Genomic DNA, 19,722 nt, shown 5'->3' on the forward strand with positions numbered 1-19,722 from the left:
CCCTAAACATTTCACAGTATTTTTTGAGTCCTCTGATTTTAACAGTTTTGTGACACTTACAGTGAATTTAAAAAGTCTACACACCCCTGTTAAAATGCCAGGTTTTTGTGATGTAAAATAATGAGACAAAGATAAATCATGTCAGAACTTTTTCCACCTTTAATGTGACCTATAACGTGAACAATTCAATTGAAAAACAAACTGAAATCTTTGAGGGGAAAAAATAAAAAACTCACAATTACCTGGTTGCATAAGTGTGCACACCCTTAAACTAATACTTTGTTGAAGCACCTTTTGATTTTATTACAACACTCAGTCTTTTTGGGTAGGAGTCTATTAGCATGGCACATCTTTATGTGGCAATATTTGCCCACTCTTCTTTGCAAAAGCGCTCCAAATCTGTCAGATTGCGAGGACATCTCCTGTGCACAGCACTCTTCAGATCACCCCAGAGATGTTCAATTGGAATCAGGTATGGGCTCTGGCTGGGCCATTCCAAAATGTTAATCTTCTTCTGGTGAAGCCATGCTTTCGTGGATTTGGATGTGTGCTTTGGGTCGTTGTCGTGCTGAAAGGTGAACTTCCTCTTCATCTTCAGCTTTCTAACGGACGCCTGAAGGTTTTGTGCCAAAATTGCCTGGTATTTGGAACTGTTCATAATTCCCTCCACCCTGACTAAGGCCCCGGTTCCAGCTGAAGAAAAACAGCCCCAAAGCATGATGCTGCCACCACCATGCTTCACTGTGGGTATGGTGTTCTTTGGGTGATGTGCAGTGTTGTTTTTGCGCCAAACATACCTTTTGGAATTATGGCCAAAAAGTTCAACCGTGGTTTCATCAGACCATAACACATTTTCCCACGTGCTTTTGGGGGACTTGATGTTTGTTTTTGCAAACTTCAGCCGGGCTTGGATGTTTTTCATTGTAAGAAAAGGCTTCCGTCTTGCCACCCTACCCCAGAGCCCATTCATATGAAGAATACGGGAGATTGTTGTTACATGTAGAACACAGCCAGTACTTGCCAGAAATTCCTGCAGTTCCTTTAATGTTGCTGTAGGCCTCTTGGAAGCCTCCCTGACCAGTTTTCTTCTCGTTTTTTCATACATTTTGGAAGGACGTCCAGTTCTTGGTAATGTCTCTGTGGTGCCATATTTTCTCCACTTGATGATGACTGTCTTCACTGTGATCCATGGTATATGTAATGCTTTGGAAATTCTTTTGTACCCTTCTCCTGACTGATATCTTTCAACAATGAGATCCCTCTGATGCTTTGGAAGCTCTCTGCGGACCATGGCTTTTGCTCTGAGATGCAAACTAAGAAAATGTCAGGAAAATCCTACTAGAACAGCTGAACTTTATTTGTGATTAATCAGAGTCACTTTAAATGATGGCAGGTGTGTAATGACTTCTATTTAACATGAGTTTGAATGTGATTGGTTAATTCTGAACACAGCCACATCCCCAGTTATAAGAGGGTGTGCACACTTATGCAACCAGGTTATTGTAAGGTTTTAATTTTTAATTTTTCCCCCTCAAAGATTTCAGTTTGTTTTTCAATTGAATTGTTCACATTATAGGTCACATTAACAGTACAAAAAGTATCTTGTGATAAAATGCAGACCACTCTATTTGCCTAGAGAGTTTTCAGCTATACTTTTCGTGGCTGTTTATTTACAGCCACAGACAGATGCTGGCACTAAAACCGCACTCAGTCAGCTGTATAAGGAAATAAGCAAACAGGAAACCGCTCACCCAGAGGCGGTGCTTCTAGTGGCCGGAGACTTTAATGCAGGGAAACTGAAATCAGTTCTACCAAATTTCTATCAACATGTTAAATGTGCAACCAGAGGGAAAAAAAATTCTAGATCACCTGTACTCCACACACAGAGACGCCTACAAAGCTCTCCCTCGCCCTCCATTTGGTAAATCCGACCACAGCTCTGTCCTCCTGATTCCTGCTTACAAGCAAAAATTAAAGCAGGAAGCACCAGTGACTCGGTCTATAAAAAAGTGGTCAGATGAAGCAGATGTTAAACTACAGGACTGTTTTGCTATCACAGACTGGAACATGTTCCAGGTTTCTTCCGATGGCATTGAGGAGTACACCACATCAGTCACTGGCTTTATCAATAAGTGCATCGAGGACGTCGTCCTCGATGCACCAACCAGAAGCCATGGATTGCGGGCAATATTTTCAACATGTCCCTGATTAAGTCTGTATTACCAACATGTTTTGAGCAAATCACCATAGTCCCTGTGCCCAAGAACACAAAGGCCACCTGCCTAAATGACTACAGACCCATAGCACTCACGTCCATAGACATGAAGTCCTTTGAAAGGCTGGTAATGGCTCACATCAACACCATTATCCCAGAAACCCTAAACCCACTCCAATTTGCATACCGTCCAAACAGATCCACAGATGATGCAATCTCTATTGCACTCCACACTGCCCTTTCCCACTTGGACAAATGAACACCTACGTGAGAATGCTATTCATTGACTACAGCTCAGCGTTCAACACCATAGTACCCTCAAAGCTCATCACTAAGCTAAGGATCCTGGGACTAAACACCTCCCTCTGCAACTGGATCCTGGACTTCCTGACGGGCCGCCCCCAGGTGGTGAGGGTAGGTAGCAACACATCTGCCACGCTGATCCTCAACACTTGAGCCCCTCAGGGGTGCATGCTCTGTCCCCTCCTCTACTCCCTGTTCACCCACAACTGCATGGCCAGGCACAACTCCAACACCATCATTAAGTTTGCAGACGACACAACAGTGATAGGCCTGATCACCGACAACGACGAGGCAGCCTACAGGGAGGAGGTCAGAGACCTGGCCGGGTGGTGCCAGAATAACAACCTATCCCTCAACGTAACCAAGACTAAGGAGATGATTGTGGACTACAGGAAAAGGATGTCCCCAAAGGATGTCCCCAAAAGGATGTCCCCTACAGGAAGAGCATGCCCCCATTCTCATCGATGGGGTTGTAGTGGAGCAGGTTGAGAGCTTCAAGTTCCTTGGTGTCCACATCAGCAACAAACTAGAATGGTCCAAACACACCAAGACAGTCGTGATGAGGGCATGACAAAGCCTATTCCCCCTCAGGAAACAAAAAAGATTTGGCATGGGTCGTGAGATCCTCAAAAGGTTCTACAGCTGCAACATCGAGAGCATCCTGACTGGATGCATCACTGCCTGGTACGGCAATTGCTCGGCCTCCACAGGCACCACAGAGGGTAGTGCGTACGGCCCAGTACATCACTGTGGCTAAGCTGCCTGGGATCCAGGACCTCTACACCAGGCGATGTCAGAGGAAGGCCCTATAAAATTATCAAAGACCCCAGCCACCCCAGTCATAGACTGTTCTCTCTACTACAGCATGGCAAGCGGTACCGGAGTGCCAAGTCTAGGACAAAAAGGCTTCTCAAGAGTTTTTACCCCCAAGCCATAAGACTCTTGAACAGGTAATCAAATGGCTACCCGGACTATTTGCATTGTGTGCCCCCCCCCCCCAAACTCCTCTTTTACGCTGCTGCTACTCTCTGTTTATCATATATGCATAATCACTTTAACTATACATTCATGCACATACTACCTCAATTAGCCCAACCAACCAGTGCCCCCGCACTTTGGCTAACCGGGCTATCTGCATTGTGTCCCGCCACCCACTACCCGCCAACCCCTCTTTTATGCTACTGCTACTCTCTGTTTATCATGCCTGTATTTAGCCTCGCTACTGTTATTTTTCACTGTCTTTTTACTGTTGTTTTAATTTTTTTACTTACCTATTGTTCACCTAATACTTAAAACATTTTCTTTTGAAATTGCACTGTTGGTTAGAGCCTGTAAGTAAGCATTTCTCTGTAAGGCACATGTGACAAATAAACTTTGATTTGATTTGATTTCCTTCATCAGGGAGTCATTACAGTAGTCTAAACTGTGGCAATTAATGGAGGTGTTTTCTGAGAGTCTCTCCTCTGGCACTAGAGTCCTGCATCAGGCAACAACAACAACAACAACTGTCAGTGGTTCTAGACTTAAGAGAGAACTTGGGTAAATACAATGCGGGAATTTCACTTGACATGTGGACTGATGATTTTTGAAAAATAGGCATGGTGGGCTTTTGGTTTCTCTCCCTCTAAAAACCGCAATAAATAATTCTATAGAACAAACTGTCTTTATTTACAAATTAGTAAGAATGTCTCACCCCATGTTCAAAAATGGCATTTTTCCCTTTATTCAGATTACAATCGCTCACTTTTGGTCATTTGAAATGAAATCTTCTCCAAAATATCATCATTTTTTACCAAGTTAATCTGCTCATGTTGTGTGTGTTCAATTATTTGTGACATTGTGGCATTTAAAGCATATTGAAGATAGAAGCCGCCTCTTAATGAGTTCCGAGAGCCGATCTGTTATCCAACGATTAGTTTAATAGCCTGGCTACTGTAGGTGTGAAAATCCCTCCCAACTTGCAATGTATTTGATGCTTAAGTACTCTAAAGATTTACAGAGTAACTGCTCATCAACATCTTTATGCTTTCGTTCATAAAATAACAATCAGTTTCTCAAGCCAAAACGTCTTGATGGCCTTCACCAGTTCATCTTTGCTTGTAGGCTTGGCAGAGTTACGGATGAATTTTTCAGAATAAAGTAGGCTAATGAAGGAAATAAATTGTTGCTTACTGGAACACCCAAAGTCATCCAATTGTTATTATAGGATTTGAAGCAATAGCCTACCTGCGTGTGGTCAACTATTTCAGCACCGTTTCACGCTGCTCTGAGACAAGCATGGGACTGGTCTTGATAAATCAATGAGATTTTTATTTTCACAAAATCTCTGTTTGGGTATTGGTTAGCCTACAATTAGGGTGTGGAAATGTTAGGATTATTTTTCTCTTGGACAGCCTACTCCCAACCGGTCACGTTGTACAGCGCCATATTTAGTGTTTTGTTTTTCATTTTCCTTGGAATAGAAACACCATAATCTTAATAAAATTAATTAAGCTACATTTCTTAAAATCAATCCCATATACTATGTTCTCACAAAAAAAGGTACAGCCAATATTAAAAACTGCCAAATGCTTCTCAAAGATTCCCTCTGGTGGTCAAACTAGCACTAACTAGCATTAATGGCAACAATGGCTGACACTTAAATAAAGTACAATAGAATTCTGCGGCAGCCCGCAAGGTGTGCTGCAGTATGACACAACTTTAAAGGAAGAACCATTGTACACTAGAGTATAGTTTCAGTATCTATCAGACTAGTGTGTGTGTATTCCTACCTTGGTGATCTCGGGGTCAGGACACTGGCTATTCATATACTGGCAGTCATTCCTGGGTCTACAGCTGTTGTCACACCAGCCACACAGATGTCCCAGGTTCTCACGTCCCCAACACTGGGAACAGTCCCCAATGCCCACCCCACAGTTATACACCTCCACTGAGAGAGAAAGAGGGGGAGGGAGAGGGTTTTATTATTACAATACAGCAGGCTAGCAACATACAGGCTACATCACGTAACCGTATGGGCTGAATATATTATACTGAACCTATGTCAGATGCTTTGGATAAAAAATATTTTCAACATAATATAAATAAACCCTGAAAAACTGAGAGGAAAGACATATGAACAGAAAGAAAGAGAAACAGATGAGCATGTTCATGTTCCAGCACCTCCCATAGAGAAATCATGTGCGCTTGTGTGTGTGTTTTGATGACTGAGCACGGTATGAAGCATCAATCTTGTAATAAAGTATGCCGTTTTTCTGGCTGTGGGCCAGGGCTGTTCTTCTGCTCTAAGGGCTCACATGGTAAACACATGGCCTAATAACTTTGAGAATATACTGGCATCTGGGAGTGTGTGTGTGTGTGTGTGTGTGTGTGTGTGTGTGTGTGTGTGTGTGTGTGTGTGTGTGTGTGTGTGTGTGTGTGTGTGTGTGTGTGTGTGTGGTTTTACTATCCTTGTGGGTAACAGAAGTCCTCGCAAAGATAGCAAAACAAGGATAATTCGGGTCCCCACAAGGAAAGAGGCTATTTTAGGGGTTATGTTTAGGGTTAGGGTTAGAATAAGTGTTAGGTTTAGGAAATAGGGTTAGGTTTAGGGTTAGGGGTTTGGTGTTAGGGTTAAGTTTAGGGAAAATAAGATTTTGAATGGGAATAAATGTTTTGGTCCACACAAGGATAGTAAAACAAATGTGTGTGTGTGCGTGCATGCACTCATACCTGTCATGGGTTTAGGGCTGTCGATGTATTTGTCCAGGTGTCCCTTTCTACGCAGACTGAGCTGAAACACCTGACTCCTCTCCACAGTGGTTAGCTATATGGTAAGAGAGACAAGCCCGCTGATCGGCCATTTCACCATACACTACCAGTAAGCATGGCTTCAATTGGCCATACACTAAACAGCTTATTTCTTATTGGCCCTTTACAAAGATTGTGATGCGTGACAGCTACTCTTGGAACATGATTGGTTGTACTCACTGTCACTCCAGGGCACTTGACCCCTGAGCTGTCCTCCAGCCATCGGGAATCATACCGCTGCTCGTTCCCAAAGTCACACTCTAGCTCCTCCCCCTAAGGAACAAAACAATACAGCCATGTCGTCATGGCAACAACATTTCATTTATAAACCAATCAGAGGGGAGGCACAGTCTGACATCACCCAGGGAAACAGGGTTTATGGGGACACATTTTGGGATACTGTATATTACCTTTACACATCTTGTTATGTCATTACTTTCCTCATCCTATCTAGTCCTGCAGCTTAGATGCCAATCTGCTTCTTCTTCAGCCAACTGCTTTGGAAATGTCATGCCAAACATTGGCAAGAGAACATTGTCAAGAAAGCGACAAGTTAGCAAAAGCAACAGCCTGGCACCCAGAAAACTCCATATTTTCCCAATAGTTCATTTTGGAGCTACAAATAGTGTCTCTTTATTCAGAGTGTGCACTTGTTCTAGTTCCATTATCAGAATGGTGGCTGTTTCTTTTGGTTGAGCTAACATACTTATTAGTCCATCAGGGCTAATGTTAATTGGTTCATGAATGTACATGCACTATGTAGGGAATAGAGTGTCATATGAGAAACAATAACAAGGACCTGGCTGGGAGAGAACTCTGTCCTCCTAAATAGTTGGTAACCATTGACAACCCTGGGAAGGGAGGAATGCAAAACATCTAAATAGCCCAGGACAATTGTCCCTGCCAGGCAGAATTTAGAATCCATTTATAATTCATCATATTCATCAACATCTGGACGGTAAAGTCCCCTACCTCAGCAACTCATCTGGGTTTACTATGAATTCACATTTCAGCCAAAACATCAGGAGATACGACCACACATTTTGTGTGTAATAGTGTACACGTCAGGAAGAGAAGTGCAGTCAATCTATTCAAAGTGCTTGTAGTCAGTCATAAGGTATGTATAAACAGTTACATATGGATTGATTTAACAGGTTATAATAGGCCAGAATAAGTCACTCAGGCTCCCTAGTGGCACAGCAATGTAAGGCACTGCATCTCAGTGCAAGAGGCGTCACTACAGAACCTGGTTCGAATCCAGGCTGCATCACATCTGGCCATGATTGGGAGTCCCATAGGGCGGTGCACAATTTGCCCAGCGTCATCCGGGTTTGGCTGGGGTAGGCAGTCATTGTAAATAAGAATTTGTTCTTAACTGACTTGCTAAATAAAGGCTAAAAAAATATATTTAAAAAAAGTATATGACTGTGGTGTTTGAACTGTAAAACATTTACCCTTTCACATAACAGTGTTAATTTCCCTTCTGCTTTCGACAACGTTCCCCTGATTCATAGAGATCTTCTCTGAATAGTCATTGCATTCTTTGCCCCAGATAGACTATATGCCAATTTGAGGCATAGAGCCATGTTTAAACAAGCTAAATAATAGCAAGGAATGCCAGGTCAAGCTAGTTTGGTCTTCCCACTGTAGTATGAGACCTCCTTTTCTATACTTTACAACACATATACATCTGACTCACAGCAAAGCTGATGACATTGTTAAAAGAACTGAAATTAAATAATAACAGCTATCAAAGGTTGATTATATCTATGCCAATTAAACTGTGTGTGTGTGTGCATGTGTGTGTTTTTGTGTGTATTTCTGACTAACTGTCTGTCGCCATAGAAACCCAGTCAGAGAGTGTGTGAAAGGGCACAGGGTTATGGTTATGACTGACCAGACCTGGCAACTAGTCAGAGATGGAATGTCACAAGCTAACAGAGTCAGACCCTCATCACTTTTTTCCTCCAATAAATTGAGGTTAGGATTTGGGTTATACAGACTGATCTGAGATCAGTGTCTGAAGGTAAAAAGTGTCTGAAAGGGAAAAGATAGGGCAAATAGTACTAAAGATTGCTATGTGTTCTTTGAATGTCTCCATATGTCTGTGAATGCCTGTATATCTACTGAGAGATAAGATATCAGAGAACCTGGTGGGAACAGACAGCTAAAAGGTGTTTCAAATAAGTGAGGAGATAAAGCCATTCATCATTCTGATTCTAACCTCTTCCATGCAGTCACTGCAGATGTCTCAGCTCATTCCCAAAGAGCAACCACTGAGGGGTTCACTATCATTCCCACGAATCTCCCTCTAAATCACTCCTATCTGGCTGTACCACATTTAGTATAGTATCTAACAGGGGCTACTGTATATTGTACCTGTACCACGTTGACTAGGAACAGGGTGAAGTTCTGGGTCATCCCCGAGGGTGAAGGTCCAACATTCTCTGCCACAAGACTTGGACAGAAAGCAGCATTCTGGGGGACAGGAAGTGACACACACACTCAGGGGTTAAAGAAAACAATGGTTCCCCTGCAGACATCCGCTTCCAAAAATACCTGTCCTGTTTATGTTGCTGAGAGGAGGAGGAGGAAATGAGAGGGTTAAGCTCTGCTCTGCTCAGAGTGAAACAACAGCCTAAAATGGAAGGGTGGTGAGGGATTAGAAAAACAGGCACACCGGAAGGCAACGATGGCAGAATAATGGCAGGATGGGGCTCAACACAGAAAACCAGACTTAGAAAATGTTATGTCCAGCTAACAGACTAACAGAGCCAAGCTCACTCTGACTCACCTAACCACACTCCTTCAGAGTACACCAGTTTTTATGGACTCGATCAGACTGTGTGTGGGGATCCAAACAGTGGCAGGGCGACTTTGCTTCTCTAACACCAAAGGCAGTATGAGAGAGGGGTGGCTGGCTGTACCACAGCAGTGATGCTGTCAGAACCTAGGTATGCTCATAGGAGGTGAGTAGTGTATCTAAGGGGTAGTGATAGCTTCAATGAACATAACGAGCATGTCCTGCCGTAACATAACAATACTTAAAGGGATAGCTGTTCTCACAACAATTAAAGTTTGACTGAGATTTTTATATCTCAAAAGAGTTTTAATATTGAGATCAGTCCTCCATGCCAGATTTGGACATCATTACTAACAAACATTTTCAGATGAAAGCAGCTCCCACTCTGGCACCATACACACTAACTATACACCAGGGCACCATTATACGACACTGTACAGTAGACAGGAAAAACGGTGAAACAGTGAGCCTATTCTTCACACTGGTTCCAGAGGGCCTATCAAAAGCCACCACCATGAAGAACTGGGAGAGAGAGCTCTGAGAAGGTCAGAGAGGCTTTAACATGGCCCATTATCTCATTAGGAGTCTGTTAACCATGTCTCCCTGTGTTTTATGGGCTGTTTCAAAAATGGCTGACAACAGTAAGATAGCTTTAACCTGGTATGACTGGCCGGAATGTTACATGAGGCCAAATCAGAATGGACTGAGGTCATCATAGGAGCTTTTGATTGGTTGCCATTGATCTAGGGTTTAGTTTGACATCTTCCCCGCTAATGTTTAAGGTTAGGACTAGTGGGGAATGGATCCTCGATCTGTAACTAATAGAGCTACTTCTAAACTAGACAGTGTTTCTGACTGGAGTGGTTTAACAGAGGGCTAACTCACCTCTAGCAGGCTATGTTTGGAGTCGTCTTTAGAGGAGAGGCAAGAGTGGCTGTCCTGGTCCCAGTAACACCTCCACCTGGTGCTCAGACAGCTGATACATCTGACACACAGGAGAACACACATAGATAAGGGTTAGACCAGCGTTTCCCAAACTCAGTCCTCGGGACCCCAAGGGCTGCACGTTTAGTTTTTTGCCCTAGCACTAAACAGATGATTCAAATAATCATGAAGCTTTGATTATTTGAATCAGCTGGCCAAACACACACACGTGAGACCTGGAACCTGTAGTAAACACAGTGGACGAAGCAACATGCAAGGTCAAACAGGGTTACACTGGCTACGAGAGAAGATACTAAACATCGAGTTCCACTATTCACGAGGAGCTCTGTAAAGGCAGGAATCCCTGATAGAGCTGTGTGCATGCGTGTGAGTGTTTTCCCAGATAGCAGCCCAAATAAGAACCCCTCCACTGTGTGTCACTCTATTGCCTGTGGGTGGAAGACAGATGTCCCCACACCAGGAGTGATAGCGCCTTCAGTGATACCCTGTCTATCTCGTAACAACCATGGGAGAAGGGGTGCCAGCTTGCCATTTAAGAGAGGGGAGATGAAGGGGTTTGCAGGAACGTGATTTGCTGGGTGTGTGTGGGGGAGGGTGATTAGAAGCAGACGACCCACTCCAGGGACTCTTATCAGGCAGCTTTTTTGTTTTAGCTAAAGTACTCTCACTCACAAACACATACACAGAAACACACACCCCCGCTCTCCCTCTCTCACACTGCTCGTCATATAGAGTCATCCTGAAAACCCACCCCTGACCCTCACACATTGAACACACAGATGAGCTCTTACTCTCAGGCCTCTCAGTGAGCACTGTGGTTCAACACACACTCTGAGTCTCTGTCAAGGAGAAAGCTGTTAGGGAGAATCAGGGGCTCAACTTTCACTGGGGTCGGGGACATTTATATTTTTGTCCCCCCCAGTTTTATCATTGCACTGCAATACAAAAAAAGCAGCAATGGTGTGCTTTAGGACCATGCAGACACCACAGATCATGCGGACAAGTGACTGACCAGCACAGTGCTACTGTCTGCAGCGGCTCTCTCTGTGTATTGCCCCTTTTTTTCAGAGTTGTAAAAGCAAGCAGAGCAGAAACTGGCTACTCTTTATTTGACTGATGTAGCTGTCGAGGTAACTGTTGATTAGACTAAAAGGAAGAAATAATTTATTACCAGTGCTGAGCTAGTAGTGTAACTGACATGTAACGTTAGCTAATGTTCAATCCCCTCTCGACTGAAGTTCTGTCTGAAGAGAATGAACTAGCTAGTAGCTGCCATAGCCAGTTCAGCTCTAGCCTCTAACTATCTGTCAGGTAGCAGTATCTAACAGCTGTTGTGTGCATGGAAATCTTTTTGTCCCGTTTCAACAGAAGTAAATTAACTTGGCTAGTTTTCGGGCAGTAATGTACCATTAGAGCTAGCCAAAAGTTGGCTAACGTTAGCTAGCTTGCTGACTAACTGTATGTATTATTTTTGCCTCAATCCCACTAGACCTGAATCAAACAATGAAACCAGTAGCCAAACAATTGAAGACGAATATACTGACGTTTTTTGACAGCGTAATGTGAGTTTTTATTAGAGTCTGAATAGCAATGTAACGTTATTGATCTGTCAGTTTCCTTAGCTAATTCCCTACTTTTCACACTGACACAGTATAAACAGCTCTACAGGCTACTCTGTCATGGTGCACAGTCAGTACACAGCACAATATTGATGATGATGAATGGATACATATATGTTTGAATGCCCATTCATGTTCATATCATCTCAGACATCAATTACTGCAGTTTAAGACCATCCATCGAATATTCTACATGCCAGTGAAACTGAATATCATGCATTCAGAAATGTAATTAGTCTGCTGGAAGTGTAAAACACAAAAGGGGTCATATTTGCATATGTTATGATCTTCTGAAGGCTGGCTGAATTCTGGCAACGAGTATGATTTGATTTATTAGATTCACTAGATTTGATTTATTTATTTTACCTCAGCAGGTCTACAGATTCTTATCCCTGTTTTTGTTTGCTTGGAAATGTTGATACTGAATGGCAGAAATGTCAAATTGGGTATCAATAGATTTGATTTATTACAAGATTAAAGGTATACTGTGCAACTTTCATAAGGTCTTGGTGCCTTTATGACAGAAGGGGTCTGTATTGAAAACATTCAATTTTTTTCGTCGTACAGTCGCAAATAAAACACTTATTTTCATGGCACACGAGACACCTGTGTGATTTGGCCTGTCTCAGTGGACTAATCCATTGAGGAGGCCCAGTGGTGTAAAGAACTTTAAAGTAAAAAATACTTTCAAGTAGCCTATTACTCAAGTAATTTCTGGGGCGTATCTGTACTTTACTTGACTATTTATAGTTTAGACAACTTTTACTTTTACTCCACTAAATTCCGAAATAAAATAATGTACTTTTTACACCATATACATTTTCCCTGACACCCAAAGTACTTCTTACATTTTGAATGCCTGAGGGCACAGTGTGTTGTGAAATCTGTGAATGTATTATAATGTTTTTAAAATTGTATAAACTGCCTTAATTTTGCAGGACCCCAGGAATGGGGATTCATAATAAACACAAATACAAATGCTTAGCAAGACAGGAACATGGTCCAGTTCACGCATTCATCAAGAGAACATCCCTGGTCATCTCTGAACATCCCTGCCTCTGATCTGGCAAACTCACTAAACACAAATGCTTTGTTGGTAAATTATTGTCGGAGTGTGCTGCCGGGCTATCTGTTAATAAAATTTACAAAAAACATTGTGCCATTTGGTTTGCCTAATATAAGGAATTTCAAATGATTTATACTTTTACTATTGATAATTAATTGTATTTAAAACCAAATGCTTTTAGACTTTTACTCAAATAGTATTTTACTGGGTGACTTTCACTTTTACTTCAGTTATTTTCTATTAAGGTATCTTTAGTTTTACTCAAGTATGACAATTGGGTACTTTTTCCACCACTGAGGAGGCCGTGGGGATGCCATGGTCCAAGAATATGGGGATTGTGGCTCAGATGCACAAGGCACGTCTCCAGAATGCGCTCTCTCCCGCCATTTTGTGGGTATTCATTGTTTCATAACTTTTTACATTTTTTGTTTATTTAATTCACCTTTATTTAAACAGGTAGGCTAATTGAGAACAAGTTCTCATTTGCAACTGCGACCTGGCCAAGATAAAGCAAAGCAGTTCGACACATACAACAACACAGAGTTACACATGGAATAAACAAACATACAGTCAATAATACAGTAGGGGAAAAAAGTTTATATACAGTATGTGCAAATGAGGTAGGATAAGGGAGGTAAAGGCAATAAATAGGCCATGGTAGCAAAGTAATTACAATATAGCCATTAAACACTGCAATGGTAGATGTGCAGAAGATGAATGTGCAAGTAGAGATACTGGGGTGCAAAGGAGCAAGATAAATAAATAAATACAGTATGGGGATGAAGTAGTTAGATGGGCTATGTACAGCTGCAGTGATCTGTGAGCTGGTGCTGGTGCTTAAAGCTAGTGAAGGAGATATGAGTCTCCAGCTTCAGTGATTTTTGCAGTTCGTTCCAGTCATTGGCAGCAGAGAACTGGAAGGAAAGGCGGCCAAAGGAAGAATTAGCTTTGGGGGTGACCAGTGAGATATACCTGCTGGAGCGTGTGCTACGGGTGGGTGCTGCTATGGTGACCAGTGAGCTGAGATAAGGCAGGGCTTTACCTAGCAGAGACTTGTAGATGACCTGGAGCCAGTGGGTTTGGCGACGAGTATGAAGCGAGGGCCAGCCAACGAGAGCATACAGGTCGCAGTGGTGGGTAGTATATGGGGCTTTGGTGACAAAACGGATGGCACTGTGATAGACTGCATCCAATTTGTTGAGTAGAGTGTTGGAGGCTATTTTGTAAATGACATCGCCAAAGTTGAGGATCGGTAGGATGGTCAGTTTTACGAGGGTATGTTTGGCAGCATGAGTGAAGGATGCTTTGTTGTGAAATAGGAAGCCAATTCTAGATTTAATTTTGGATTGGAGATGCTTAATGTGAGTCTGGAAGGAGAGTTTACACTCTAACCAGACACCTAGGTATTTGTAGTTGTCCACATATTCTAAGTCAGAACCGTCCAGAGTAGTGATGCTGGAGGTGGGCAGGTGCGGGCAGTGATCGGTTGAAGAGCATGCATTTAGTTTTACTTGCATTTAAGAGCAGTTGAAGGCCTCGGAAGGTGAGTTGTATGACATTGAAGATGCTTAATGTGAGTCTGGAAGGAGAGTTTACACTCTAACCAGACACCTAGGTATTTGTAGTTGTCCACATATTCTAAGTCAGAACCGTCCAGAGTAGTGATGCTGGAGGTGGGCAGGTGCGGGCAGTGATCGGTTGAAGAGCATGCATTTAGTTTTACTTGCATTTAAGAGCAGTTGAAGGCCTCGGAAGGTGAGTTGTATGACATTGAAGATCGTCTGGAGGTTAGTTAACACAGTGTCCAAAGAAGGGCCAGAGGTATACAGAATGGTGTCGTCTGCGTAGAGGTGGATCAGAGAATCACCGGCAGCAAGAGCGACATCATTGATGCATACAGAGAAGAGAGTCGGCCCGAGAATTGAACCCTGTGGCACCCCCATAGAGACTGCCAGAGGTCCGGACAACAGGCCCTCCGATTTGACACACTGAACTCTATCAGAGAAGTAGTTGGTGAACCAGGCGAGGCAATCATTTGAGAAACCAAGGCTGTTGAGTCTGTCGATAATAATGTGGTGATTGACAGAGTCGAAAGCCTCGGCCAGGTCGACGAATACGGCTGCACAGTAATGTCTCTTATCGATGACGGTTATGATATCATTTTGGACCTTGAACGTGGCTGAGGTGCACCCATGACCAGCTCTGAAACCAGATTGCATAGCGGAGAAGGTACGGTGGGATTCGAAATGGTTGGTAATCTGTTTGTTTACTTGACTTTCGAAGACCTTAGAAAGGCAGGGTAGGATAGATATAGGTCTGTAGCAGTTTGGGTCTAGAGTGTCTCCCCCTTTGAAGAGGGGGATGATCGCGGCAGCTTTCCAATCTTTGGGAATCTCAGACGATACGAAAGAGAGGTTGAACAGGCTAGTAATAGGGGATGCAACAATTTTGTCATTTTAGAAAGAGACAGTCCAGATTGTCTAGCCCGGCAAATTTTTAGGGGTCTAGATTTTGCAGCTCTTTCAGAACATCAGCTATCTGGATTTGGGTGAAGGAGAAATGGGGGAGGCTTGGGCGAGGTGCTGTGAGGGGTGGAGGGCTGTTGATTGGGGTAGTGGTAGCCAGGTGGAAAGCATGGCCAGCCGTAGAAAAATACTTATTGAAATTCTCAAATATAGTGGATTATTCAGTGGTGACAGTGTTTCCTAGCCTCAGTGCAGTGGGCAGCTGGGAGGAGGTGTTCTTATTCTCCATGGACTTTACAGTGTCCCAGAACTTTTTTGAGTTTGTGCTACAGGATGCAAATTTCTGCTTGAAATTGTTTGTCTATCAATTCCCCATTACATACATCACCAGCAATAGTTTACATTTACTGTTAATGCCCATAATGTCTAATCTGCAATGTCTGTTTGGTTATGGTAATTTCTGTAACTTTTACAGTAACTTACCGATCTCATTGTCGGAGTGGACATGTGTTTTGCAGAACTCACAATCTATGCTACACTTGTGAGAAACAAGTTTTTGTTTATTTTATTCCATTTATGGGTTTTGTCAATTTATTCATCGTCTTTTGCTTAAAAAACTGCTGTCAATGTTGAGTAAGGACGTGAACCTGATTACGCATATAGAAGTAGGACTAGGCTACCTGGCCTTCGTGCAAATGTAGGCCTATAAACGTTCCATTTGGGGATGTCTGATAGTATTTCTGATTGGCTTAACTCAGAAGCTGTGCAACTTCTCAAAATATTTTTTCTTCACCTCAAACAGTAAGTAAACAAAGTCAGATTTTTAGAATCAATTGAGAATGACAATAGTTCCTCAAAGTACTTGAACAATATTTCCAGCTCTCTCCCTTTCGATAACCACTCGGCATTAAAGGGAAAAAAGTAATGCTCTGATTCAGTGGAAATACCTGATTACTTCTTAAGCCTTGCACAAATAGCCTACAGCTGTGTCTGTCCCGAGCTCACTGGCGCGGGAAATTCTGAGGGCCCAGAATATTTTATACAATGTTTAAAGTTTTCTAGTGCGAGTTTTGGGTTGACCCAGTTGATAGTTTTATAAAATGTTTCAGACAGGCCCTGAATAGCCAATATGATTTATCAGATATTTATTTTTATTATGATATTTTCTACCTGCAGGCTGCAACGCTTTTATGTGTTGGCTTTATGTAGATTTTTATTACATAGTTGACAATGGCAATAGAAGTTACTTTTAGATTTGTATTATTTTCATTTAGATATAGAATGTAGATTAATCACAGACAATGATTTTGAGATACAAAGACTATTATAAATTAAATAAAACTGTTCCATGAAAATGTGCATATGAAAATCATAACTGGCACGCAGATTGGTATAAATGGTAAGATAAATTGGCACAACAAATGGAAAAGGTTGCTGACACCGGGTGTAGCTTATTACCGGCAACTTCAGGAACATAAAGGTAGAATCTGCAAAGCAGCGGGAGAAGGAGTGTCGGGAACTTTTTTTCCTTCTGGTTAGGCTATCTTGATCTCTGGCTCCCTCTTGAGTAATTTGTCATTTGTTGATTGTCTTCATTATTTAATCAAACAGCGTACTTAAAGCATCAGACAAGTTCAGTAGGCCTACATATAGTTGATTTTATAAAAACACATAGGGTGTGTCTATATAGGCTAAGGAAAACTCCATGTTTTAAAAATTTTGATCAATCGATTGGTCGGAAAAAAAGACTACTCTTGGTGAACCAAGATTTTTTTAGTTGGGGACAGTCCTAGTAGAAATGTGGAAAAATGCGCTTTAGATTACCCAAAAATTCTGAGGGAGAACCCCCTGCTAAGTTATGTCCCCCCCACTTCTAAAACTAAAGTTGCGCCCCTGGGGAGAATATACAGTTGAAGTCGAAGTTTACATACACTTAGGTTGGAGTCATTAAAACTCGTTTTTCAACCACTCCACAAATTTCTTGTTAACAAACTATAGTTTTGTGCATGACACAAGTAATTTTTCTAACAATTGTTTACAGACAGATTATTTCACTTATAATTCACTGTATCACAATTCCAGTGGGTCAGAAGTTTACATGATGAAAGAAATAAAAGCTGAAATAAATCATTCTCTCTACTATTATTCTGACATTTTACATTCTTAAAATAAAGTGGTGATCCTAACTGACCTAAGACAGGGAATTGTTACTAGGTACCCTTCAAGCTTGGTAAACTTCCGACTTCAACTGTACATTTTCAAAGGGGGAGAAAGGGACAGTCAGAGGGAGGCCCACAGAACCAAGAAACCAGGCTTCGCTCCAAACACAGAACAAAATAAGCCTGTATCCAGTTACAGTGTGATGGTGAAACTCTCGTGTACACAGACAGCCATTTTTATATCAGAATCAAAACATTTCTGGGTAACAATTAAGTACCTTACTGTGATTGACAATTTGAATTGAAAACAAAAAGGAACAAAAATAGCTTATTAGTAAATAGCAATTTCTCAAGTAAGAATTTATCTAGGACTGTGTGGGAGTGGTCTGAGTAGGGAGGGGAAATTTGAAAATGTGCTGTTATTGGCAGAGAGGTTTAAAACTATCTTTCTTATTGGTCTATTAACAAATTTACCACATGGTGATTTCCCCGTGGAAGGCCAAAAACTCCATCCCGCCAAAACAAACTGAATCTTCATGCGGTGTTTTCAATCAGCTCTTACACTAAAATGGCATTATCATCATTTTCACAATTTCACAGTATTATTCCAACCTCATAGAGTGTAAATATATATAAAACACAGGAACACACGTTTTGGACAGAACTTTGCCTTGAAGAGAGCAACTTGAAGTGGTTAAAAGTGGATAGAGTATCTGAGGTCTTCAGTTTGCGGCCCTGTGCTCTTCCTGTGAGAATGGCACTTAGCTCATTATCACCTTCACCAATACAGTCTAACTTCACACCTTCAGACCTCACTGAGGACACAGGGGCATGCAAAAACCCACACACATACAACTTCTTACATATCTTCTTTGAGATTTAACGTGTAATGAAAAGTGCTATATAAATTACATCTATTATTATTATACACCTGCATACACACAGACAACTCCATTTTCACACCTCTAAACCAATCTGACAAGTGGACCGAATGAACACATTCCAACTGTTTGCTGCTCTGAATGCACAAACATACACATTGTCATTTATACGTACGCACACATACATTATACACATTACACTATACACATTACACATACTGTACATTAGCCACCGCTCTCCACAGGAAAAGCATGAACAGGAACAGCTACAGCGCTTACTTAGCCAATTAGCTTACTTCTACTGCCACACAACATACATTTTACATTTCATACCTTGTCAAGACTTCAACCAGGCTGAATTTAAACTATTCAAATAGATATAAAAAAATATTAAACCATCATTCCCCTTACTGAGTACAGAGGGAAAGCTATTAAATTCAATGCACTATATTTACCCCAAATAAACAATGGTTGCTAGTCAAAACATAGTATTGTAGACCACATAAAACAACATGAGAGACACTGTATATAGCCAGCCAACAACATACAGCATATACAAGACAAATATAAACAATACAGCACCCCTGACTGACACCAACACTGACTTCAATAGCTCTGCCGCCAGAGGCGTCATGACCCACTGGAATTGTGGTACAGTGAGTTATAAGTGAAATAATCTGTCTGTAAACAATTGTTGGTAAAATTACTTGTGTCATGCACAAAGTAGATGTCCTAACCGACTTGCCAAAACTATAGTTTGTCAACAAGAAATTTGTGGAGTGGTTGAAAAATGAGATTTAATGACTTCAACCTAAGTGTATGTAAATTTCCAACTTCAACTGTATATGTACATATATATATTTGCAAAAAAATATATGGGGGATTGGAAGTGATGCAGACAATTACATTGATGGAAGCTACAATCTATCTGCAACATTAAAACTGTTCTAACCCCCCAAAAAAGGATTCAGACCCCTTGACTTTTTGCACATTTTGTTACGTTACAGCCGTATTCTAAAATTGATTAAATTGTTTCTTTCCTTCATCAATCTACACACAATACCCCATACTGACAAAGCAAAAACAGGTTTTTAGACATTTTTGGAAATGCAAATATATATATTTTTTAAATAAACATTTACCCAAGTATTCAGACTCTTTACTCAGTACTTTGTTCAAGCACCTTTGGCAGAGATTAGAGCTTCACGTTTTCTAGGGTATGACACTACAAGCTTGGTACACCTGATTTGTGGAGTTTCTCCCATTCTTCTCTGCAGATCCTCTCAAACTCTGTCAGGTTAGATGGGGAGTGTCGCTGCACAGCTATTTTCAGTTCTCTCCAGACATGTTCGATCAAGTTCAAGTCTGGGCTTTGGCTGCGATACTCGAGGACATTCAGAGATTTGTCCCGAAGCCACTCCTGCGTTGTCTAGGCGTAGGGTCGTTGACCTTTTGGAAGGTGAACCTGAGCGCTCTG

At 41.7% G+C, this 19,722-nt stretch overlaps 1 protein-coding gene across 1 annotated transcript in view; it reads right to left on the bottom strand.

The window, feature by feature from the left end:
• Window positions 1–19,722, bottom strand: part of LOC106571875 (plexin-D1) — a 114,484-nt gene that overhangs the window by 71,481 nt on the left and 23,281 nt on the right. Inside the window, exons 8-12 of the mRNA XM_014145393.3 lie at window positions 9,996–10,095; window positions 8,687–8,785; window positions 6,488–6,580; window positions 6,230–6,323; window positions 5,290–5,447 (exon numbers count right to left, since the gene is read on the bottom strand). Coding sequence (XP_014000868.2) covers window positions 5,290–5,447; window positions 6,230–6,323; window positions 6,488–6,580; window positions 8,687–8,785; window positions 9,996–10,095 — 544 coding nt within the window. The remainder of the gene's footprint in view (window positions 1–5,289; window positions 5,448–6,229; window positions 6,324–6,487; window positions 6,581–8,686; window positions 8,786–9,995; window positions 10,096–19,722) is intronic.

Source organism: Salmo salar, chromosome 15 (assembly GCF_965601325.2).
Source record: "Salmo salar chromosome 15, fSalSal1, whole genome shotgun sequence".
NCBI lineage: Eukaryota > Metazoa > Chordata > Actinopteri > Salmoniformes > Salmonidae > Salmo > Salmo salar.